General features: G+C 44.6%; 1 protein-coding gene across 1 annotated transcript in view; it reads right to left on the minus strand.

The window, feature by feature from the left end:
* The window catches only part of frya (furry homolog a), a 54,498-nt gene that overhangs the window by 9,679 nt on the left and 18,959 nt on the right, over positions 1-25,860 (minus strand). The window contains exons 18-51 of the mRNA XM_084447642.1: positions 25,495-25,750; positions 24,858-25,040; positions 24,656-24,742; positions 23,600-23,859; positions 21,450-21,639; positions 21,065-21,189; positions 20,914-20,971; positions 20,224-20,315; positions 18,971-19,143; positions 18,347-18,507; positions 17,335-17,445; positions 16,336-16,490; positions 15,790-15,889; positions 15,515-15,686; positions 15,017-15,273; positions 14,196-14,342; positions 13,912-14,080; positions 13,652-13,742; positions 13,477-13,559; positions 12,059-12,209; positions 11,284-11,387; positions 10,447-10,632; positions 9,403-9,604; positions 9,036-9,157; positions 5,230-5,417; positions 4,757-4,851; positions 4,076-4,668; positions 3,595-3,692; positions 3,315-3,485; positions 3,064-3,204; positions 1,949-2,128; positions 733-897; positions 354-428; positions 41-211 (exon numbers count right to left, since the gene is read on the minus strand). Of these exons, the coding sequence (XP_084303768.1) occupies positions 41-211; positions 354-428; positions 733-897; positions 1,949-2,128; positions 3,064-3,204; positions 3,315-3,485; positions 3,595-3,692; positions 4,076-4,668; positions 4,757-4,851; positions 5,230-5,417; positions 9,036-9,157; positions 9,403-9,604; positions 10,447-10,632; positions 11,284-11,387; positions 12,059-12,209; positions 13,477-13,559; positions 13,652-13,742; positions 13,912-14,080; positions 14,196-14,342; positions 15,017-15,273; positions 15,515-15,686; positions 15,790-15,889; positions 16,336-16,490; positions 17,335-17,445; positions 18,347-18,507; positions 18,971-19,143; positions 20,224-20,315; positions 20,914-20,971; positions 21,065-21,189; positions 21,450-21,639; positions 23,600-23,859; positions 24,656-24,742; positions 24,858-25,040; positions 25,495-25,750 (5,512 nt within the window). The remainder of the gene's footprint in view (positions 1-40; positions 212-353; positions 429-732; positions 898-1,948; positions 2,129-3,063; positions 3,205-3,314; positions 3,486-3,594; positions 3,693-4,075; positions 4,669-4,756; positions 4,852-5,229; positions 5,418-9,035; positions 9,158-9,402; positions 9,605-10,446; positions 10,633-11,283; positions 11,388-12,058; positions 12,210-13,476; positions 13,560-13,651; positions 13,743-13,911; positions 14,081-14,195; positions 14,343-15,016; positions 15,274-15,514; positions 15,687-15,789; positions 15,890-16,335; positions 16,491-17,334; positions 17,446-18,346; positions 18,508-18,970; positions 19,144-20,223; positions 20,316-20,913; positions 20,972-21,064; positions 21,190-21,449; positions 21,640-23,599; positions 23,860-24,655; positions 24,743-24,857; positions 25,041-25,494; positions 25,751-25,860) is intronic.

Here is a 25,860-nt window from a genome sequence, read left to right on the forward strand (position 1 = left end):
CTCCTGCCGTGTGGGAGCTACGCCCGGACAAGAAGCTCACCTCTCCATCCTCTAGCTCCACATCCAGGAAGTCAAAGTCTCGGAAGACTCGGAACTGCTGCTCAGAGGTGGTGTCGTCCATGTTGTCGGGCTCCCTCGTCCCCTCATCCGAGGACACCAGGCTGGGCTGGTGCTCCATCAGGTCCAGCTCTCCGCAGCTGGAGAAGATCACCTGGTGACGGATGAGGGGAGTCGGTCAACTACGACAGCAGAGTGCCATCCTTCATGTTTGTTTCATCACCAGAATGACCGTATCACTGAGAGAGCATCTATTACTGTACTTGTGACTTAGATCGATGTAAATTGCCTCTCACCGAAGGGTTTTTCGTGAGCCCCACTTCTTGTCCACACAAAGACAGCACATTCACCAGCTTCTCTCTGGTTCTCTTCTGTAGAGGGAAAAATACAAAACTGTCAAGTTTCCTACCGCTCGGTCGAGTTTGTGTTAGAGCCGTAAGAGAACTGCGCTGCAGTACAACAAATCAGATTACAACAAGAATGTGATCTCCCTCTGAACTTACAGTACCCGCATTTAAACTCTTAGCTAAATATATTGCACGGCGGAATGTAATGTCTTATTAGTTCCTATATGTGTTTTGAAGTGAATATGCCAGAGGTTGGCTTTTACACCACCATGCTTGCCAGTCTCTCCCTGATAGGAGGAGTACCTGGCAGTACAAAGGTTAAACTCACCTGCGAGGACTGCGGCCTCTTCCAGCTGACCGGCACCAAGACGTTGTTGGAAGTGGATCCTGACGATGTGGAGGAGGTGCTTCGGGTCACTGTAATTGCCCTGGACTTGTCATCCCGCCCCGGAGAGCCCTGCAGGTCATCATACCTCCGACCGATCACTGGGGTCTACGAGGGCGGATGCGCACACACACACACACACACACACGTGGACAGGAGCCCCTGTCAGCCATACAGCGGGGGCCTGAAGGGGAGCAAGTTCTTCTCTCGGCAGCAGATCCATGGCCAGTTCTCAGTGTCATATCCCCTTTCCCCCGACCTCCATCTGACCTTACAGCTCTTTCAGAATTGTCGGGCGCTTCATCAATTTTTCAGCACGTCCCAGCGGCCAGGATTCCATTGGCCGCTGTTCACTGCCAAGTAGCCCAGTGAAATTGCGGGAGGGACTATTAAGAGAATCCTTAGCTTATTCAATCCACCTGCAGGCGGTTACATGGGTTCCTTTTGTCTCTGGAGGCAAGCTGCTGCTCATTCTCTCTTTTTTTCTCTCCTCTTTTTTTTCTCTGCCTTCAGTCTAAAAATACCAAGGAATTTGTCTGAAAAACGAGAGGTCTCCTCATGCTTCTCCCAAGTTGTAAGCTTTGACTGTTTGCTATCCAGCCCAGTTTCAACTCTCCCTGATTCACATACAAAGGATGGCAGCGGGACTGACATCATTTCCTGCCATTCATAAACCACACAAATAGCTCCCTGTTCAGTTCCCACACATACTCCACCCTGTATCCCACACATACTCCACCCTGTATCGCTCACATCATCGCTGTCCAGCCCAGCTAATTGTGTTTGCTTTTCGAGCTCTCAGACCCCGATCTCAAGGGGCTTTTCTTACATATATAATTCATTAAAAGAAAAGGAAAGAAACGTTTCCTTTCCAAAACACGAAGAAAAATCACTTGTTGACACAATCTCACACAGGACCTCACCCTGGAAAAACACAGGGATAAAATCGCTGGATTGTATACTGCATGACCCTCTGGTTTGCAACTAAGCTTCCACAGAACTAACCGTTATGCGCAGAACAAACCACTTCTGTCCTTTCATTGGCTCTCGCAAACAAAGAGGAAGTGATGCAGAAGTTGTGTCACGGTTAATACAGTATGAGAAAGAGATATTTATAGAGAGTGAGAGGGAGAGGGAGGGGAGGGGGGGGGTGTCTAACCTCAGAGATGTCAAAGTGGAAGTCCAGTGTTTTTCCAGGCAGGGCCTTGGAGGACCTGTCCCACACACGGCTCACATCCACGTAGGAGAAGTCGCTCTGGGGGGACGATGGTTGGACCAGGCTGGCGGACCGAGACACCACCAGCTTCAGGATGTTCAGAGCTTCCCTCCAATGGGCTGTCTGGAGGAGGGAGCCACACATGAATTCATACGCACACCCACCCAGACGATTTACACACCCACACACACGGACAGACGCACACTGTTAGATCAGCAGCCGCAACAAGGACGGAACACAAATTAGAACATACAGTGATAAATATACAACACAAACTAGTTTCTCTGTAGGATAAAACATGTTTCCTGACTGCTACCATAAAGCAAATGCTGATACAGGAAGCCAAGGCAAATGGAGGACAGCAGCCAAGAGGGCAGACTGTTTATAGAGTGATGTTGGGTGTGCCTTCAAATTTACTGCTCAGACATAAGACTTCGCTCTCTTTTTTCAGGAGCAGTTAAGCAAGAAGAGTGACCTTGACAGAAATAGTCTGTTGTATTTCCTCATCAGAGAACCCCACTAGTCACAATATATACATGCATGCGTTTATCATAGACACTGAACCCAGACTCTACTACTGTTACATGAGTGAATATACATCACAGTGCTTATTTCTCAGTCTATCCCCTATAAAGAAATATGAACAGCATAAACCTATACTGTTTATATCTACTGTACATATTTAGCATATTTACATACAGTATACTGGGCACTTTGCGCTATTTTGTCTGAAAGGTACTTTATAAATACCATAATAACAGTAATAATAAAAATTATGATTACCATTAATAACAATAACAACAATTATACTAATAATAACAACAACAATAACAATAATAAAAACAATAATAATAACAATTATTATTATATTTTATATAACAAAAGTATATTTTAATTTTTACTATAACAAATGTATTGTCATTTTATTTTTTATTGTTATTATTTTATATTATTTACGAAGTTGTTTTCTACTGCTAGGCATTTACAGTAACTGAAACTTATTAATGTTAATTGTGTGATCATTGTTCCAACAGAACCTCGCTTCTGCTTCATCTCACATGAACAAACTTCTCGATGGTCTTGAGGACCTCCATGTTGAAGGGCTTGGCCTGGATGACACTCAGGTCCATGTGACTCAGCAGGCTGTAGATGACCTGCAGGAGGGTCTGCTGCATGCTGGGAAGGCCTTTCTCCAACAACTGGCCACACAGAACAAAATGTATGTTATTATTATAGGCTGAGACTGATAGCTCTTTGTGTTATTAAGTCTAAGAGGAACATGGGTAGTGTTTGAAACAGCTAAACAAACCTCGGCCATATAAGTGACCATGTTGAGGGTGATGTCGGAGAAGGCCTCATGAAGATAGCGACAAACAACATTGACCCAGGAGAAGCAGTCGCGTGTGTAGGAGTGAGTTTTGTACAAGGTCATCACATGAGCTAGGTTGGACAGTTTGGCATTCTTCTCCTCAAGGCATACCTATCCATCCAGAGAGAAAGAGCATCATGTAAAACATGCTTTTGGTTGATCGTTGCTGTTAATCATATGGTCAGTGTTGACTGACGATCGACCGATGACCGAGACAAACCTGAGCTATCCTCTCAGCGACGTCTTTACAAAACTGAGTGGGGCCGTCAAAGTTCTGGACAAGGTGTGGGAGCAGGCAGAGAACATTCAAGGGAAAACCTGTGTGTGAGAGATGAAGAATTTCTCTAATTCATTGGCCTAAATGATGTGCTTTGAACTTGAAACACATTTAATGGGTCAATCCCTGACTTGAAATGAATGATGGTAATAATAATAATAATAATAATAATAATAATGCATTTTATTTCAAGGCGCCTTTCATAACACCAAAGGTCACCGTACATGGTTAAAAACAAGTTAACACAGACACAACATTTACAAACAAAAGTTATAAATATCAATCTTAAAAATTCCTAAATTATAGTGAGTATGCCTGTATGAAGAGGTGTGTTTTGAGACGGGAAACAAAGGTGGTACAGTATCTGGTAATGATATCAAACAGATGAAATCATGTTAGCATGGCATGCTGTATGTAGGCCTACCTATGACCTGCGAGGTGTCCACCACAGGAACCCGAGAGACGGGCGTGAGCTGGCAGAACAGCTGCAGGGTGAGGTCAGTGGTGGACGTGGAGGTGAAGCCCTTGAGTAGCAGCTGCTGGAGCCCGGTGAAGCCGTTCCATTTCAGCTGGCTTTGCAGCTTCTCCAGCTTGTCCCTGTTCTCCTGCTTGTCCAGAGACATGTGGACCAGCAGCTTGCTCAACAGCCTCAGCGACATCTGATACTCAAACTCGAAGTCTGACTCCATCAGCGACACGGCCACCCAGAAGATGGTGGCCAGCAGGTTGCTGGGGTGGTTGACGTTGGCCGGGTCAGTGACGTTGTCCTTGGAGGAGGTGGAGCTGCAGTTCTTGGCTAAACCACCCTGCTGCACGCAGGCCTGGATCCGGTCGAGAGTGGCGCTGCGCGGAGGGTCCGAGGACCTGTCTGCCTCGCCGAACTTCTTGGGCACGGAGTAGCTCCTCTGGTGGCGGCTTCGCTCAGCGGCCCTCAGGCCCTGGGTCAAGTTGATATGCCCGGTGCTCTTCCTGTTCCACACCAGCTTCCCATTGGTCAGGAAGTCTGGGGACGAAGCCCTGGGAAAACAATGAAAAAAACAATGATGTGTTTGAACACTGAACATCCCTGGCAAGCTCCTACTGTCTTCAGCAAAAAACAACAAACCTGGTTAAGATGGCCATGAAGTCATTGTTCTTCAGACATTCAGCCAAGTTGTCCACCACGGATTCAAGAGTGAGCAGCACCTCCATCACATAACCCTGAAAGAAGGTACTATTGTTACAACTAAGCACCCAAGCCTCTATTTTAAGCAAACATTACATATGGTAAATGGACTGCACTTATATAGCGCTTCCAAAGCGCTTTACATTGAAGGCCTCTCATTCACACACACATTCACACACCTATGGTGGCAGCTGCCATGCAAGGCGCTAACCTGCTCATTGAGAGCAATTTATTGTTCAGTTTCCCCAAGGACACTTCGACATGTCGTCAGGAGGAGCCGAGATTCGAACCGCCGATCCTACGATCATTGGACGACCCGCTCTACCTCCTGAGCCACAGCCGCCCCTACATACTCACACACACACACACACACACACACACACACACACACACACACACACACACACACTGACCTGCACTTCCTCCCCGTGCTCGCCCACCACCTCCACGAGTCGCGAGAGCAGGTGGGACACGGCGCGGGCGGAGAGGGGCTGCCGCAGGGCTCTGAACAGCTGGAAGGAGCGTCCGGCATAGTGGCGCGACGAGCTGCACAGGGCGGTCTGCAGGGTCACCTCGCTCAGCTGCTGCTCCAGACGGAAGTCTGGAGGGACCAAGAGGACACTCTTCAAGGGTATGTTACACGTAGAGATTTAACGGTCTGAAAATTTCACATCGCGATTAGAGTGACCAAAATTATCACGGTTATCAGTATTATCGCAGTATTGTTAAAATGTGCTGAAAATGTTCTAAAACTACTGATACAGACAGTGAAATCTAAAAGTTTTATATTAAAAATCATAAATAAAATTAGCAACACTAAGCACTTTTTGTTTGCATAACAACTTGGCTGATGCTGGACAGTATTTACTTTAGTGAGTTTTTCAAAGCGCGGTAATCAAACAGGGTTTTAATGATAATTTTATCGTGATAAATTTAATCACATTTTATCGCGGTTTATCACTATACCGGTCATGGGCGATCTAAGAGGGGGGGCAAGTGCCCCCCCTGATTGGCCAGCCCAACTCTGCTCAAATTCTTCTTCTTTTTTTTAACTAATTAACACAATTATTAAATACATAATTGTGGTTTGTACCAGTTTGTGTTAGGTCATCATTCATTTTAAAAGTGTATTTTATTACTTAAACTAGGCTACCTTTAAAAAATATATATTCATAATCCACCAATGGCACAACTCGTCCGTCGACCTCAACTATTTCCGGTTTGATCTGTTACCGCAAAAAAATGAGATCTGACTGTACTGCTCAGTGCTCAACAAGCTACAACTAGCCAACCTGCTCACAATGGCGAAAAGAGCTATATGTTGGGTATGGCCTAGTGCTCGGTCATAAAGTCATATTGACATGTATAGTATATTGTTAAAAGAATGCAGCCATTTAATGTTCACCATTAAAGTAAATCACAATTCATTTTAGTTACTGTATTTTTCAAGTTTAAGTTGTTGCGTCATCACTTTCACTGGCCTGGGTACTCTTCACTTTTGCTCCGCTTGTCAGTCATGAGTGAGTATACCTTGGAGTTCGTCTGATATTCTGATTAAACAATGTTTTCTCTAACAACACCGAGATTTTAGTCTGCCAGGAAGCACTGGCAAGCTATCCAGTTGGCTAACGTTAGCCAGATATACATTGGCTAAATCAAGCCGCCTAACATGGCAAGCTATCACATCAGCCACGTTAACTAGCTAAATTACTGTATAGCTTAACATTAGCAAACTTGATAAATTATTTTATGTTTTGCTCCTACTCAGGCAATGCAGAAATTAATCATTTCCTTTAATTTCTTACGGCGTTTCCGCTGGTAACGTTTTGCCATGGCGCACCGCCACGGCAAGATCCTTGCCGCCACACCAAACATTTGATACAAAAAACAATAATCCAAATTAGGCTATATATATATAAGTCTTAAATTAAAAATCTTAAACTTTTTAAATATTTTTGCCTAAATGCGCTTTCAAAACCACTGTCGCGCCCACATTAGGACTATTTATTTTCAATAAGACTAAGAGCCTATAAGCCGCGCGCTCTGTGCCGCTCCATGCTGCTCCTTTCTGAGGTGATCGGAAGACTCGACACGTGAAGGGATTTTTTCTTCAGTGAGCGGCATGAGGTTACAACGAAAGATAGGTAGGCTATTGATGCTCAAATATTACCATAGTGTTAACCAGTGTTTGAATTGGGCCAAACACTGGTGCTGGCACCTAGGCCTACTCCTCAAAATGCCTAGCCTACTGTCTAAAATAAATTTATGTTAGTAATCTAAGTGCCGTTATAGCTACAGTTAGACGTGTCGACAGCTCCTGCCCATCTCAAGCACGTTTAGTTGGTAAAGCCTTTGGTTTTATAATTCCCTGATGACAACTAGCGGATCCTATAACCTTATATATCGATACAATTTTCCAGATGGGCATACGACAATTTTTGAAGAGGAAGAGAGAGGAGAATGATGAGACCAGTCAGGTAGGCTAGGTTATTGCCAGCTAGCCATGATTCACATCAGGGAGATTCAGGAACAAGGCAAGCTACCTGTAGGCTAACAGTTTTTCCCGCTTCCCAGGGACCAGTAAACTCTGTTCGGGCAAGAGGAATGCCTCATGCAGGTGTCTGATCGGACAAGTAAAAAAATGAATATGATAAATTGGCGTTGTGTTGCTAACGTTACGTAACGTTATCTGAAAATACAGTTTGAGCCGAAGTGGAGCCTGCTCCATTTGAGCTACGTGCTGCTGTCTGTCAGTCGGTCAGCCCTTCAAGCGAGCATTGTCAAGGAGACAAACTACAAGCGCGAGTAGGTTCTGCAACTTTCGTGCGAGTCAGGCGCAGCGCTGCCTGATGGATTGTGCGACCGTCTTTTTGGCTGGCTGAACTAACACTAGCTTGCGTTAATGTTCCTCCAGCCACCTACATGTTTTTTTTAATGATTTTTCAAGATGCCCACCCACATCCATTGTATGACCAAAACGGTGGTAGAGCAATTATCAGACTTTCTCAAAAGTGCTAGTTTTGTCAACGTTTTGATCTGAACCATTGTATATGATCATAAGTAACCTTAAAACAGGGCTAAACATGCATTTTCCCTTTACTACTCCTTTAATTCAATGCGACCCCAAAAGATGATGTCACAAGTATACAAACTTTTCTCACATTATGACACCACTATTTCAATACCAACAGACAAATGGATCTCAGACTTTTCTTTTTATTTATCAACCAGATCTCAATTGGCAAACGATATGTAACAATATACTCTTCATGTCTTCAAATCCAAAAATACAGCTAATTCAATATAAGGTACTACATACTGTAGAGCACATATCACCAACCATACAATGCACCAGATGGGCTTCCTAGACAATAACGTGCTCTCTTTGTCCATCTGCAATAGACAATTATTATCATGCACTCTGGCTTTGCACTCCAGTTAACAGCTTTTAGGCGGAGGTCATGGGTGAATTATCCAAGATCCTCAATCTCAGAATCCCTCTCTCCCCTACCCTGGCCCTCCTAGGCAACCTTACCTAACTTTCAGCACCACAACATCTGCAAACATTTACTTTATATCGCTATCACTGTGGCTAAGAAAACAATACTACTTAACTGGAAAGACAGAACAAAATGATCAATCACTCATTGGCTTAACTCACTTACAGACCATTCAAATCTAGAAAGACTTACCGCCAGTCAAAAAGACAACATGACTCCATACCATATCACCTGGTCCTCCTCCTGCAATACATTCAGAGCTGACTCCTCTTTCCATTTGTTTCCTTCACTTTACTACTCCAATCAGAAACCAGACCCTCTTTAACTATAACTGAAGAACTAATAAAAGAATAATCCATATCCCTAGCATTTCCAAAATTCCCCCCCCACACACACACACTTATGTTCATATTTTTATATCTCTGTTTGTCATTTTTGTTTAGTGTCGTATCAGTTGGTCTCTGTTTGTTGTTTTTTGTTTTGTGTCACTCCCTCAGAGAGGTTTCTTACAACACTTAAGATATCTGCAATGTGTTTACCTTTATCCATATGACAATCAATATCCTCTGTTAATTACTGTTTTGTATTATATCTGTCTGCTTTTGAGTGTTCTATTTTATAAATAAAAATAAAGTTGTCCTTCGTAGAGTGGTGAATTAACCAGTCGTGGAACAAAGACATGAGTGTGTGGTCTGCCATAGGCTCTTGAGGGGATTCACCTGACTTTGACTCTTTGAACACAGACACCACATGGCGCAGGAAGTTGGACAGCTGCTCAGTGCTTTTGGAGTTTTGGTTCTTGGGAGAGATGTCTTCATGGCACCAGAGGGGTCCATAGCCCCTAAAAGACAACATCATTGTTTGTTAGTCATGGTACAATTCTGAATCTGGGAATAGGCCAGTGAATAAGTAAGTTACAGTGGATACAGTGTCTACTGCCTACATCATTGCCAGAGAATTTGGGTGTAGTAATCACATCACACCACTAGGTGGCGTTTGGAATCATCAATTGGACGAAGTTAAACTGATGGAACATGGAAGCTGTATGTGAAACACTCTTTAGCAGACGGCTAGGTGATCCAGTACCTGGTGGTGAGGAACTCTATGAGCTTGTGGGTCTTGGCGTCCATCTCGGTCGGGGACTCCAGCTCTGCCGCCTCCTGGGTGATCTGGGGCAAGTTATTGCTGCTCCCCCCCAGGCTCAGGCTGGAGGAGGTGGAGGAGGAGCTTAGGCCAGAGTCCGGCACAGGAGACGCCTGGCACTCCCGCAGGAAGTCAACGCCTCCCCCTGGCACGGAGGGAGGAGGGGGAGTGAGTGAGGAGAAGGAGGGTGAGGAAGATATGTTCTAAGTGGTAACAGGGTCGTTTACTTTCCCTTCCTTCTCAGGCATGGAAGCAGGTGTTTTGAATCATGTTGTCATGTATCAAATAGGGAGGGAGGTGGCATCAAAAAGCTGTTGCTCCAATAAAATAAGTATAAGATTGTGATAATATTGTTTATTTTGCTCCAAAATATGTAATTCAATAATAAAGATGGTGTCTATTTATGTCTCAAAACTGTGTTCAAATAAACAAGAGGATAAGCAGGACTCTGTATATTTTCAAACTGTCTAGACATGTGGCAAAACATATTACACCGGGAAAAAACTGGCCCTGGAAGGACTTCTTTTAGGCGAGTGAATAAAAATAGCGGAATGGAATGCTTTAATCAAGACCTTTGATGTCCTCTCTGCACATACTGCATGATTGTTTTTGGCACAGTGTCCCAATGTTTCCCCCCAGATAAGAGCTAATCTCTCCCTTGAAAGGAATGCGAGTCATTCCCTCCTGATGCTTGTATTTGGATAAGACGGAGAGAGCGGCGATGTGTCAAATGTCAAGCTGTCATGTAAAACATACCTCTGGGGTGTCTCAAAGATGTATTTGATGCGCAATGATTTATGAGAACAGTTTCAGAGGTAAATGTAAGAGGTAAGTCCATATGGAACTCATTTAAAGCTATGTTCCAGGAAGGAGTGATAAACGGGTATTATTTTATAAGAATCTAGACCATTAGTATCAAACCATGAAAAGCACTATGCATTTCATCAGCAAACAGCTGTTTGCCGATGGATACAGGCAGGGCTTTACCTATGGTGAAGTATTCTGGCTGAAAGTTGGGTTTGCTGGTCAGGGTCTTGTTGCCACTGATCTCACGCGTCTGCAGGAGGACAGAGGCGACGCCCTGGAAGTTGTTGTTGCAGGAGAGCGTGATGAGGAGGTGCAGTAGGAGGCGCTTGCTGTGCTCGAACACCTCTGGTCGGTAGTGATCCATACCTGAAACACCAGTAGGATGCAACATCAGTCAAGCTCCACATATCTTAAAGGTGCACAAAGCTTAATAGTTTAGTAATCCAACATCTTTTAAAAAATATACAGTATCTATAGTAAATTTACTGCTGACAACTGCTGCTGCTGTGTAGTCAGGAAGTATGGTGGCCTTTTGAATACTGCAAAGAACTACCTGTGGTTTTAACAGATAGACTACCAAAGTCATGTCCTTAGTGTAACAACCAATTCCATTTTTTTTAGGGGTTTTGGGGAGCTGAGAACATACTCCACATCCTCATACGTTCCATTAGCATCGCAGCTAATAATGCTAATTCCCCAAAGTTCCTGGATCAAAGCATCTGCTTCCTTAAACTACTGTACACCCTCAGTAAGTGAGAAAACAAGCTAACTGTGCCCCTTTAAGTACGGCACACCATTGTACAGTATGAATATGTGCCTGTGTTATATAACCAATGAACACTTTACTTTGCCGTATGTATTTTAATGTTGTTTTTTTCCCTACTGATTGCACTTTTATGTTTTTTACAGTAAAGCACTCTGTGCACTCGTGCAGGGAAGGCTGCTATATCAATAAAGTTTTATTTACTTTACTAACATATCTCAAGTAGCTACAGTACTGCAGGGGTTGGGACTCACCCAGGAAGAGAGCATGCAGCAACAGGGGGAGGTGAAGCGCCCAGTCCTCTCTAACGCTGTGGTCCACCACCATCTCCGTCATGAAGATCACCGCTATGTTGCACCTATAGCAACAGCAGCACATCAGGAATTGGGCACATGGGGCGGCTGTAGCTCAGGAGGTAGGGCAGGTCGTCCAGTGATCGTAGGGTCGGCGGTTCGAATCCCGGCTTCTCCTGACAACATGTCGAAGTGTCCTTGGGCAAGACACTGAATCTCAAATTGCTCCCAATGAGCAGGCTAGCACCTTGCATGGCAGCTGCCGCCATTGGTGTGTGTGTGTGTGTGTGTGTGAATGAGAGGCCTTCATTGTAAAGCGCTTTGGATAAAAGCGCAATATAAGTGCAGTCCATTTACCATATGGTCTACAATAAGTGCTTCTTCTCCTTTAGAAAGGGTTCACTTGGGGACTGATATGAATACGGATCCAGACTACAGTTATTGTGTTGAGGATATAGATAATATCTTATTCAATCAACACAATAAAGTTGTGTTGTTCTCTTTCATTGGATTACATGGTCTTTGCCGTTTTGAGATAGTCACCTTGGAAACAAAGAGCTGTAAACCGTAATTAAAGATTTTTAAAACAGACTGCAGGACGCCCCCAATAGCTTTTCTTTATTCTTCCAGTTAGACTGCTGACAGTGAGACAGATACCCCAAAGTGTAAGACATTTGAAAAACACATCGTGATTTTGGATCACTGTTTCAGTTGCTAACTCCAGTCCCACTCTCACCTTTGAAGGGGCACTCTGGGGGCGATGGTCTCAGGCAGGAAGTCCACCAGCGGAGCCCAGCAGCCTCCATTCACAGGCATGGGCAGAGGATGGGGCTGATTGGTCTCTGAAACACTCATCAGCCAACCGGCATACGGGGGCAGGGGTTCACCTGAAGGTTACATAAGAACAGAACAACATCACACAGCTGACCTCTATCCCAAGCCAGGACACACCTCTCTCCTGTTTTCAACACCAAGCCAGGGTTCTCTCTATCTGGACAAGATTAAACACCCCATCTCTCTCCAAAGGAAACATGATGTGCATTCCTATGAATGCATGCATGACTCAACTGCCTTTTAACTTGTCTTTAATTACAGAGAGCAATAGTCTATCGGTTTAGTGTGACAATTTTAAAGAATTGTTACTAAAATCGGATGGTTGCACAGAGAATATTATTATTATTACTATTATTATTATTATTATTATTATTATTATTATTATTAAACAACAAAGTTGTTTTTCGGGTCAGTGCTAGCAGCTGAAATACCCTGGCTTTGGTCAGAGCAGCTGTTGTTTTGGGACGGTTTCAGACCATGGACCATAGAGCTTTTGAAATGTTGGTAACATGGGTAACCTGACGCGCGCCACATGGTTTGTTTCACACAACCATCTGGAAAATCTTAGTTGAAACCTGTTTGGAAAAGGGCGGGCACTTTCAAAACTACTCGGCAGGTGATTGGATGAACCATCTATCTATCACTGTCTGTTACAAGTAAATCAAATTCTTACCAAAGCCAGTCGGCAGAAGATCGAAAACATATTTTACCGCAGAGAAAATCCTTCAATCTTTGCTTTTCTTTCAATGAGGAAATACTCTCCAGTTCAGATATAACTGATGCTATAGCAGCATCTACGCTAACCTCCGGCATTGTTTTAGAATGAACAGTTGCTTCTTGCTGTCATCACATCTAAACCACGCCTGGCGTAGCATTTCCTCAAAGAACGCAGATTGGCCGATCGTTTTCTGATCGTGCAGACGGATATCTATCGAGGGAAAATCCAGGGAAGCGGCGTCTGAATCTGAGGTGATTCCTTTCACAGTTGTGAATGTCAATAATGCCGCCATTATGGGAAAACAAAGCAGAGGTCTAGACGCTTGGCCTGAGCTGAGAAGTCGTCCCCCTCTTTTTAATCGCTGTGGTCAGTTGAACACTGGCAGGCCTCTGTGGACAGACCTAAATGAATGTAGCATAAAATCACAGCTACTGTCAAGCCACGGCGGGCCAGCTCGTACTTGGTAACTGTCCTGGACCTGAACTGATGAAAGGCAATTCTCTCACATTTCCAGGCCAGCTGTGCCTGTCTAACGGTAGGAGAAACACTGGGTGAGCTTTTCGTGAGAGCGCCCCACAGAGGTGTGTCTGAGAAGTACGTACTCTTTTCCTCGTCGTAGGATCCTCCTGAGCTGTTGCTGTAGCGAGACTCCAGGCGGTTGTGGGCGCACTTGATGTTGCTCAGCCTGGGGCAAAAAACACAAGAGGTCATCTCCCCGGCAACCGCTGATGTTACATTGCAGCCTGAATGGCGCCCGATCGAGGACTTGCCGCCTACCTCTCCTCGTTCTCTTTGGCTGCTTTAGAATCGTCCGTATCTGGAAAACTCTCTTGGCCGGCAACTACAGTGTTGCTACTGGATGTTGTGCCTGAAACAACACAAATAGGAAATGTTATTTGTTAATTAATTAAGGTTAATTCATTAAGGTTAATTCATTAATTGAATATGCTTTATGTTAATGTTCCAAATACATTAACATAAAGGTCAAACCCTGCTGTAATTCACAGACAGACAGAGCGTGGGGAGTGCTACTGTACCTGAGGCAGCAGGGGAGGTCTTGCTGGTGGCGGTGAAGCGGTAGAAGGGGGCATGGTCACAGTGCTGCACCACGGGGTTGACCGGGTCCGTCTGCTGCAGCTCAAACAGCAGCTCCTCCATCGTCTGGATGGTGTTGTTCCGGCACAGGTAGACGACCACCTTCTTAATCTGAACAGCCGTAGCCGGAGAGAACCAGAGTTATGTCACGACTGGGGGGTCGCACGCTTGCATCTCCTTACAAAAAAAAAGGGTTGGACAGTCTGTAACTGCGATTCACACTCACGTAAGGCAGGAGAGTCGTGTCGCTGCTGACGCCGCACAAGCTGATGAGGAACTGCAGGGCGGTTCTCAAGTTGTTGCTCCATTTGTCATTACTGACCAGTGCGTTCCAGGTGTTCTCCATCTCTGGTCCGGGTACATCATCCCCATACTGACCAGGTGCACAGACAACACAGTTACTAATACCTAGCATTCACACCGGAGGCAGCATAGGGCAGCCGAGTGGCAAATGCACTGTCAACGGAGCTAGCGGATAGGATTGTTGGACGGCGCCTACCTTTGCTACCAAGAAAATGAATAAAAATCTACCAACGGCCTAAGGAGATAAGAAAATAGTGTTGAGGATGTCTGCAAACCTAGATATGGCAGAAAATCTATACTTTGAAAAGGGTAACTCAAGTTGTTGGTGTTGGTTGGCTAGATTACATTACAGTACTGTACATTTACATTACAGTTATTTGGCAGACGCTTTTATCCAAAGCGGCTTACAATAATTGTATTTAACTTACAGTGGGCAGTCAGTGTACTACTACTCACCAGAACTCACAAGTGCCTCCTTTCTAAACAAGTGACTACGAGCATAATCTAGTGCTGAAGCCAAAGTGCAAGTATGTACAGATTATCATTAGAAGTTTTTCTTGTTTTAATTATCATGTCCATGTGCTCCCATGCCCCCTAGCAAACACAAGTGCCCAGAATCAGGCAGCCACTAGCAAACCAGAACGTGCCAGAACACGAATGGCCACCTCTCGCTCCAGCAAAAATCTTAATTGCAGTAACCAAATGTTAAGGGTAATTCAATAACTGTTTGCCACGATGCGGTACCTTGGCTGTCATGAACATGAGGTTGTTCAGGACCAGAGAGGTGGCCTGTAAGGAGCCCCAGCCAGAGTCCCTGAGTTGGTGGGACTGCCCCGTGCTGTTGGCCCGGCCGCTAGGCTCCTCCTCTGGGGAGCAGGGGCTGGACACGGCCGGCAGCAGGCCGCTGTCCACCAGCTCGATGTTCCTGAGCCACGGCAGGAGATACGTGAGCATAACCTGTCTCCCGTTGGGATGGGTGGAGGGAAACCTCTGACTAACCTCTGGCAGAAAGAGAGAGAGAGAGGGGGGGGAGAGAGAGAGAGAGAGAGAGAGTTGAGGGTGGATTATGTGACAGGATTGTTATTTGGGTGCACTATACATGTACCTCAAAATATACTGAGTCTCAGATCTCTCAACCACTCCTTAATAAATCCTGTATGTTAGTGCATTTGGCCCAGGAACATCCCTCTGACTCCGAGCTAAGGCATCACCGTTGCTGTGGAAAAGAGGATTGGGAGGTACCTGAGAAGAGGGGCAGGGTGAGTTCGGGATACATCCTGGCCAGCTGGCTGGAGAGCTGGGGTAGAGAGACGCTGTATAGGGGTGGCAGGGGACCATGAGTGCCATACAGGATGCTACTGGGCTTCTGGTCAGCAATCCTCTTTGAGTACACACACAGCTTAGACTCTAGAATCTGGTGAGAGGAAGTTTATTAGGTTATTAGGTTATTAACTCTGGTAAGTAAAGGAGTAGAAAAGGCCAGAGAGTGTGATCACCGTGCCTGTTTCTTCTCTTACCTGCATCAACTGCATTGATATTTCATAGATTTCTCTTTTGGTGTCCGATGCCTTGAAGAGCACCAGATTCAACAATGTCACTACGTCACAGGGGTAGTTTCTGTAATAGAGAGACATTCGAGCATTTGAATCATGACGCTGTAGCTTTAAAAGTACTGTACATGTTGGTGGCATGAATAAAGTATTCATCACAATATAGAAATTGTGGATTTCAAATGCAACTTTTATGTATTTGACAAAAGAAATACAGTAGTTCTCGGAGAAACAAAGAAAAACATTCAGATGAGTGACAAGCTCTTCAACAGGATTAGCATGGGTGACTCTTTGAGGTCAAACTTCAAAGAAGAAGAAGCTCTCCACACCGGATCCAGATTCATGAAGATCTGTAGCATTCCTCTCATCTTATTGTGCTCCTCATAACATTACCTTGAAATGCTAACGGATAATATGCAAATTAGATACTGCAGTGCGTTAGAACCCATACAACTGAGGTTGCAACACAGGAGAGAGTTGGAGAGAAAATGTGAGAATGATTCGTAGGCGTACCTGCCGCCACAGACAGTGGCGATAGCCTTGAAGCAGCCAGAGGCCAGCTGGTAGGAGCCGGTGAAGCAGCGGTCCACTGCCCAGTTTAACAGGTTGACCTGGTCAGCATTGAGCTCCAACAGAAGGATGACCACCTCACAGCCAAGCTGGTGCACCTGGGCCAGGACAGGAAGTCAGCGGTACCGCCAAAAACATAATACTACTAGAATATACGCATCTCTGTGATTAATATAATCAATCATTTCGGAGGATTTTCCGGTCTTAGCCCATTTAGAAAGATGAATGTCTTTGGGGACCAAAGGTCCTGTTTTGGGTTTTTTAAGACTTGAGGAAGCTTGAGGTACTTCCTTCAGTCGCAGAGTTTAAATCCATGGCTCTTGGCATTTGTACTTCGACCTGTAACTGTTTATTATTATTATTATTATTATTATTGTATATTGTATTTGTTCTGTTGTTATTTGTGTATCGATGTGAACTCGTCAACACTGTAAATGAGGGAAACCTCAGTGCTTTACGAGTATAAATAAAGGTTTGAAATTAAATTAAATGAATAGCTCGACGAGCTTTAGCTATAAGCTACAGTATGGCTCCTGGTATCATAGCTAGGGATGATAAACGACATTTCTCTGGCAATCTTCCAATGTATTATTGTTCGTTCAGGCCAAGCCACAGAATGCAAACAACACTGTACTGTAACACACAGGCTGAAAGTCAGCTCTGCCCTGGAGAAGGAACGAACCTTCAACGCAAACATGTACACACAAAGACAGGTGCTTAATCTTTTGTCACGGTCGTCATAGTAAATATTATTTTGCAAATTTACTCGTAAACAAAAGGCAGCCCTTACTCCTCGCCAGAAGCTGACTGAAACAAAAGGAGAGCCGTTGGCAGGAGGTAGCCTTGTTTTCACTGAGAAAAGCTCAGCAAACTATCAGATGGAGATATTTAGGTCAGGGCTTTGTTTGAATGCACCGCTGTGATGAATTATTGCACACATACCCGCAGATCCTGGCAGGCTAGTATGTTATCCAGCCACTTATAGAGGTATCCGTCTGGAGACAGGCCAACATTGTCAAACACTGGCCCACAGCACAACACAGCAGACATGGCCTGCCAGGACAAACCAAAAGACCCAGATCTCTCAGACAAAGAACGTCTTCAGACATATTCCATTACACTTAGTACATGCCTCTTTTGTCGTGTCTGAAAATAATACACTGAGGGAATACAGTATATGACACCCATAGAAATACAGGAACCACACCCAGTCATGAAGAAAAGAGTGAAAAAGCTTTCAAACTTATATTCTGTTATATTGTATGTTTTGGGGTACATGGAGCAGACAGAAATTCCATTCTTTTCACAATAGCAGCGGGACCACACACCGTCAATTTACAGTAGCATTCCAATATTGAATGCTATCTATGGGCAGCTCTGCTGAAACTACCTGCCAACAACGTGTTGTTGATAGGTGATAGTATTAGTATGATAGTATTTCAATGGCTTTTTCGACAATGAGGTAACGACTGATTTAGTGAACACTGCTGACATCATCTCAAAGGGAGTTTCAACGGTGAGGACACACAGGAAACCCAGTGAGGCTCGGCAGGAGTGTCGCCAACACGGCCTAGTCAACAGCATCACATTAATAAACATGTTTCTTAAGATGCTACCCCGTTTACTCTATGTCATCAACACTGCCATGGTTTGGATCCCAACTATAAATAGCTATAGCCCTGTGGTGGTGCAGTATGTTTGCCAACTATATGTAGACCAACTTCGGAGATAAAGTTAGAAATGACTGAGTGTTTGTCTCAAGTAAAAACGAACCTCATTCTGGGAACAATTTAAATTTAGCACTAAGCTGCAAAGGACAGATAACTGCTGCAAACCAATTCCGAATTCCAATTCTATTTCCAGATAATTTCCCCCGGCACATGTTTAACAGTGCAGTGTCAACGTGAACAAGAGGTTCTGGAGGTCAGTCGGGTTAGCGGGCCGGCCGGCCTACCTTGAGGGCGCAATACTGGTATCTGGTGATCTGGTGGTTCCTGTCGCTGTAGCGGTCCAGCGGGGTGAACATGACGCTGAAGGGGCCGGCCCATTGGCTGAAGAGGATGAAGAGGTGGTGCCGAAGGCTCTGTTGAGGAAACAGGAAGCGCCTGTGGTGTACTGGGGAGGGGAGAGGAACGGTCAGTGCCGAAAAATCATTCAGGCAACACAAATCGACAGGAAGTGACTAAGTGCAGGTTTTGTGATGATGGAATACGGTCTCGTTTCGTGAGTCATTTGCTATTTTTCAGGAAGTCTGTCTCCTGGCGAACCATGAATCATCATCTGTCCTTGCATTTGCCCCTTTTACGCTGTGCTATCAGAGTACTGAGGTAGAACTGACGCAGGTTTTATAATGAACAACAGGGCTCAGTAGATTTTCTAGAACATTTCCTGACAGATTAATCTTCACAGGCTTCTGGGGGACATATTCTCTTTACTCGTATTCAGCTTCTACTGTACCTCAGACAGAAATTCATCATGGATAGAGTCTAATTCATCTATTTGACTAATGAACTGTCAAGCCACTGAGAAGGGCATGCTATGAGTGACAGCTCTTATAGTGGCAGAACGTCTCATTTACCCGGGACACACTGGATGAGGTTGGCCACCATGGCGCTGAAGTGAGCTCGGATGTCCTTAAGGATCTCCAGATCCTTTTCGTTCTCGGCCTCCAGAAGCATCCGGGTGAGATCCACGTACTCCAGGAAGAGCGCGCCCAGGGCCAGGGTGTCGCGTTCCAGGGCTCCATTAGTACTGAGCGTTGGGGTTTAGTGAAAGAGAGACACAGAAAAGAAAACATGACAAAAAAAAACATGCATGCTTGGCTGACATCTCAGAATGGATGGGGCCACACCACCTCAAGCTCAACCTGGACAAGACTGAGCTGCTGCTCGTCCCGGGGAAGGGCTGCCCGCACCGTGACCTGTCCATCACCGTTGACGATACAGTGATGACGCCGACTTGGACCACAAGGAACTTGGGTGTGACCCTGGACGACCAACTGTCGTTCTTGGCAAATGCTGCGTCGGTTACGTGCTCCTGCGTATTCCTATTCTACAACGTCAGGAGGATTCGCCTTTTCCTCTCTGACGAAACGGCGCTCATTCACTTCTCTCTGCTGCCTCGAGGCGATTGTTTGCCATGCCCCTGAAGTCCCTGCGACTCTGTTTCTGTGTTGGCCCCGCAGTGGTGGAACAAACTCCCCGCTGACTTCAGGACAGCAGAGTCGCTGCCCATCTTTCACCACAGGCTCAAGAAGTCCTACCCTGACATTACTGTAGCACCTATTGTATTTGTATTTAGCTGTTCTTGCACTTTTACTTCAGCTCTAGGTTAAGCTCTTATGCTATGTTCACACCGGGCGCGGCGAGAAAATTTGCGGGATCAATGGGTCGCCACACGAATCCGCCGCATAAAGTTAAAACTTTTGCGAATGTCGCCGTGCGGTGAATCCTGGCCGCCGCGCCGCCGAGTTCTGCGATTCGCGCCGCCCGTGCCGCCCACCACCCAGTTCGCGCGAATTGTATTGATTTTCTATGTAAACTCGCCGCGCCGCAAGATAAATTTGCGTCCGGTGTGAACACAGCATTAGACACTTGTTTAGAAAGAGATGCACTTATGAGTTCTGGTGCGTAGTAGTACACTTGACTACTTACTGTACTGTACTGACAGACTAACCAGCTGCGCCAGTGAAAAGCTAGCTCTTCACTGGCGCGGGTGGACAGTATTTATACTGGGGGGAGTGAGTTTAACCAACAACTCACTACCTACTCGAGGACTCACAACAACCCTGTTTCACTCGGTTACATTAGCGAGCGTGAGCGTGACCCTAACCTGTCACTGATGACCGCCGCGTCCGCCAGCAGCTCAAAGATGCGTAGCAGCTGCAGTCTGAGGAGATCCCTCCGCTCGCGACGCTTCTTGTTCTGGGACACAGAGAAATAAATCAAATCAAAATCAAATCAAAATGTATTTATAAAGCAAATTTAAAACGACAGCAGTCGACCAAAGTGCTGTACAAAGGTGGGTCCTAGGTAAAAACATCTCTCAACAAAAACAAGGACATTTCAGCAAACAATACAGACATTGAACATAAACAAGGCTTGAGCACAGACTGGTTAAAACACCAGGGATAAAAGATAGGTTTGTAGGGAGGATTAAAAAAAAAACCTCAAAAGTCTAGGAGGATCTACAGGGTAATGTGAAAGGGCAGGCTATTCCATAGCCTGGGGGCAGCCGCCGCAAAGGCCCTGTCACCTCTAAACTTAAGTCTAGTTTTAGGCACCTCCAACAGCAGTTGGTCAGCAGACCTTAAGGCTCTGGCTGGGGTGTGGCGACGCAGGAGCTCAGAGAGATACAGAGGGGCCAGATCGTTTATGGCTTTTAAAACCATTAGCATTAGCAAAACCATAGTACCACCTGTCATCACAAGCCAGTTCACCTAGAACATGTCAAGAGTCTCATTCATTCTATCTCTAGACAACTAGAGAGAAGGAACGAATATAAGGACTGTACAGGACTCACCTCTGGTCTTCGTTCTAGGGCCTCCTTCATTAAAGGATGCAGCTCCTCTACAAGTTCCCTGGAAATTAATCACAATAATGAGGAACCGCATACACATGGCTAATTTTCCATTTTAATGTGACGTAGTCTCAGATTATTCAGTGGAATATACCTGAAGACCAGGGCGTTGGTGCGGCCAAAACCCAACACCAGAGACTCAGTCAGCTCGATGCTCTCTGCCCTCATGAGCGGGACGAGCTGCTTCAGGAGCCAGGCGACAGACGGGGTCCCAATCACCTGAACCACAAAACACATCTCAGTCACCGGGCACAGTATAAATAGTGATTTAATTCCCTCTATATTGAGGAAATGTGAACATATGTGCACATTGAGGAATGATAATCTATCCGTCATGGAGTAAACCACCACTAATACTGATATAGCATGGCACTGTTGGGAGATCTGTTACCGTGTAATCGGACGCCAGCTTAAATGTCAACACCACCTGGTCAGAACCCGATCCTGGAGACAAAGCGTCGAGGGAGTTAATAGAGCACCTTGTTGTCGAAGCTGACGCTGCCGTCGGGCGTGGTGGCGCTGATCTCAGGTGTGGAGGCTCTCAGGTGGCCTGGGCTCATGATACTGGGCTTGGCCACTCCGAAGCACAGGATCAGGTAGTTCCTCCACAGGGTCACGTAGGTATCCCCGCCGCCCGAGGTGCTGGTCTTCTTTGCGTACATCGGGTTACTGGTGAATCCATGTGTGAACACAGAGAGAACAGCAAAGATTGATAAGGCTTCTTCTTAAGCTGCATAAAAATAGTGTAGTCAGGCGGGGCCATTTGAAATACTTGATGTGGCTTAAATAGGAGGTACGTATGGATGACAGGAAGACAACTGCTTAGAGAGCAACTAACATCCTGTTTGTGGAGGCAAACCGGCACCAAGTGAGAATTTATTTTTGGTCTTTATTTCAGTTCTTCTCATTTGAATATACTGTACTGTATATACTTATAAATAAAAATGAGTGTCCTGCTCTCACATATTGACCCTAACCCAAACAATTAGCCTTTTAAGGGGAGACAAAATGGTGTTTTTTCTTCTGAACTTCAAATTTTCAGATTTTTCGATATTCTTCTACTACTTTTTCAGTACCTGACATCACTCGGTACCTGCTATCTCAACTTTCAGGGCAGGTGCATTCACTAAACTTTACATACTGACTCTCAGATGTATTCTGCAAATATTTACAGCTGGAATTGTGAATATCTTGTTGTCTTTTCATTTTAGGTTGCATTTCGTGTCTAAAAATAAGGCAAAAAAATATTTTTAATGGGTGTATGCAGTATTTTTTCAATATCTCTTGAAAATAAGCTTGTATTCACAAACCCAGCTGTAAATATTAAAGTTTTTAGTATATTGTCAAAACAAAAGTAAGCCTGGCTTTATCCATTGTTTAGATAGAAGTTACCGAAATATATGCTAATTTACTCATATTTAATGAGTTATTGCCTAATTTGCATACCTAAAATTTTTTGGGGAGAGAAAGTGTAATACAAAAATATTTCTCTTGATGTGAAGATTAAACTGGTAAAAATTCATGAGGATATCTTTAAAGTCGCACTGAAACGGATGTTTGAGATCATCTAACTTCCTAGTTTGACGTATTTCCGATGCAAACAAGCTATGAGGGTGGGACATATGTTTAGAGGAATTTGATTGGAACATTGACAAGTGGACGGGTTTTAAGAACTTTAGACAGATTCGATAGAAGGATAGCGTTGATTGACGGGTGGATGTCTTTGAGATTTGAGGGTGAGATTATTGGCCGTGACCTGTTGTCATCATTGCACGTGACCTACCATTTTCCAGGAAGTAAGAAATTATATACTTTGATATACGATTACAACAAAAGTAGAATTTTGTTAATTTTTTGGCATACTGTACATCGTTGAATAGGTGAACACTATGACCAATTATGTGAACCAAAATGGGACAGAATGCTTTTTTCATTTCAGTGCGACTTTAAAGGGAAAAGAAAACATATTCAACTGTAGTGTCTCCCCTTAAGAATAGACAAACTAATCAAATGAAATGGCAGGTGCTTGGAGATGAAGGAATTGCAGGGAAGAGAGGTAGAAAATTCTCACTCATGGCTCTTTCTACACCTGTCATTGTCATCCTGTCAGCTGATCCTACAGGTGACCACAAACTGTAGGTAACTTTCCTATATATGAACATCTACAACGTTTACTGAGTCCATATCCTCCTGTAGCCTAAATATGCACTTGTGGTACATAAATACTCGAGATCCTCAATGGGCATGTTCACCTCTGGAATGGGACAGTTTGATATTATTATAAAAATATTAAATTACAATTATGACCATTATTTTGTATTATTATTAAAATATTAAATTACAATTATTACAATTATATTATTATTCATGGTCAGGCTGTTGCATCTCAGTGACTCAACAGCTGAGCCTGGTCTACTTTTGTAAGAAAATTCAAAATTATCTTCTTTTTCTATATTTATCCTAAAGTGTGTTTCTAGGACCATGATTATTGCTTCGTAAAACCATTTGTAAACCGGTTTAAAAAAAACAACCCCAAAATGTAAAATAAACAATTTGCTCTGCAGTTGCTCTTTAAAATGTTTATAAGCCAATGGGAACACTACACCGCTTGGGGGAAACGAGCACTCACGTGGGGTCTACCAGGGGCAGGAGCAGCTGCATGCGGGTGAAGGCGTACGGCCAAGCGTAGCTCAGGGCCGTGGGGCAGTGCTTGGGCAGGTTGTCCTGGCGCAGGAGGCTGTAGAGACACAGCACCCAGGGGTCCTTCACAGACTGGGCAAAGATCCACACGTGGGAGGGGCTCCGGATGTCATAGTTACTGTTGACCAACACTGCATTCCACTCCACCAGCCACTGCAGGTCCACACTATGGCCGAGTGGCAAAGTGGCCTGAGGAAGAAAACACATAGCAAGGAGCAAGGGTCAGGACTGAGACTGACCCAGAGAACTGAGACTGATTCAGACTGACTCAAACAACATTACAACATTTCAGAACAGTTTATCCTAATTAACGACTCCTAATGATCCTAATGATGATCATTTTTTAGAACTCTGGGAGTGAGAAATATCCATGAAACAGGTTTTATAACATTTCATAAAAAGTGAGCTGAGAATAAACAATTTGCTAAAGAATCTAATGAGGATGTATCCTTTCAATGAAAATATAAGAAGAATGTGAAGAATATGCACTGAAATGTCCTGGTGACTGGTCGCAACAAATTTAGCTCTGCCTACAGTAGCTGTTGGCAGATTGTATAGTACTGTACATAAATAAGACAGATCTAAGAACCAGCAGCTATTGGACTACAAGCTGTAATTGAGTCAATGATTTTACAGAATCAGGTGTAACTTATATCTCTGACTTCAGGATAAGTGAAACAAATTTCACCAAACTCTTGCTGTACCAATCAACGAGAGATGACAAGTCCGCTGATGACAGCAGCTTGAGGCAGACACAGGTAGATGAAAAGGTAGACACAGGTAGCCTAATCAGCATCCTTAACCCTAGTTTGGCGCATATGAAATCTACAGAAAATCCGCTGCATAGGTGGGAGAAATGCAACTAGATTCTCACAGACGACGGCACTGTGTGAACATACAGTGGGGCTTTCAGTAAGTCTGAACCCTGTAGCAGACTGAGAGCCCATAGGGGCTCGACTGCAAAGTCAAACAGAGAGGAACTCACCGAGTCTGATACGGCCACATTGATGAAACTCTCCAGGACCGCAGGGCTCAAATGGTCCATAATCTCTATCATGGGTTTGTCATCATCCTGCACGCCATACACACAACCAATCAACTACTCTTATGCAGTACACCAGGCTATGATAACTGATAGTATCAACAAACTTGTTTTCAGTTCATTTTCCTACCGACGCCCCTCTCACCTCAGCTTGGCCGATGGCCAAGAGCAGGCTGCGGATCTCCTTGAGGATGGACACGGCCAGTTTGCGGGTGGCCAGCTGACAGGAGCAGAGCAGCACCAGAGCCAGTCCCTCAACGGCGTGCAGCACGGTGGAGTGCAGACTGCGCTCGATAGGGACTCTGTGACCCGGACCCGTCTGCAGAAGCTGCAATACACACCGGCGCACACAACCCTACTGAGAAAAGTCTTATGATAGTAAGAATATGGAGTTGTGGATCATTCACTTCTATCTTGTGGTTGTGGATCCTTCACTTCTATCTTCTCCGAGCGTGTTCAGAACTCGGGAAGACTGCATTTTATGTTGATGCTCCGAACACTTATGTTGAGCTACAAAACATCTTAAAACTGGAAGCTCTTCCCTCTTTTGCTGTTTTTAGTTCTTTTATCTCTAGCCACTGTATTTCTAATTGTAACTGTTTTAAAAAGTTTATTTTTTGATTTTTTTAATGTGTTTGTAATGTCAGCGGCATTGGAAATGAGGGTAACCTCAATTGTCTTTCTGAGAATAAATAAAGGCTTGAATGAATGAATGAATGAATGAATGAATTAATTAATTTGTTTCCAGCATCCAAATATGAACCAGTGAGTGTGTACAGTACCTCAGGGGAACGTGTCTTGATCACGTCGTAGCTCTTGCCAGGTGTGACCAGGGCCAGTTTCCATTGGCTAAGCAGTTGCAGCAGCAGCTTGAGGGAGGTGTCCAGCATGCCTTGGTGAGTATCCTGCACCTCCTTCAACAGGAAGTTGGTGTAGCCAAACAGGACGTCATCACGCCAGTCAGAAAAGTCCACCAATAGACTTTGAAGGGAATTCTGGGCGATGAGTCGAAGTTCATCATCCATGTGAATTGTTAAACTTGCATAAAAACAAAAACAAAACAGTGTCAGTTACTGTGGAAGTGAGGTCATAATGCTTTTCGCAATGTAGCCACAAAGTAGTTTCATTTGTATTGAAACAACGCAAAG

The sequence above is a fragment of the Borostomias antarcticus genome, assembly GCF_949987555.1.
Source record: "Borostomias antarcticus genome assembly, chromosome: 1".
In the NCBI taxonomy this organism is placed as follows: Eukaryota; Metazoa; Chordata; class Actinopteri; order Stomiiformes; family Stomiidae; genus Borostomias; species Borostomias antarcticus.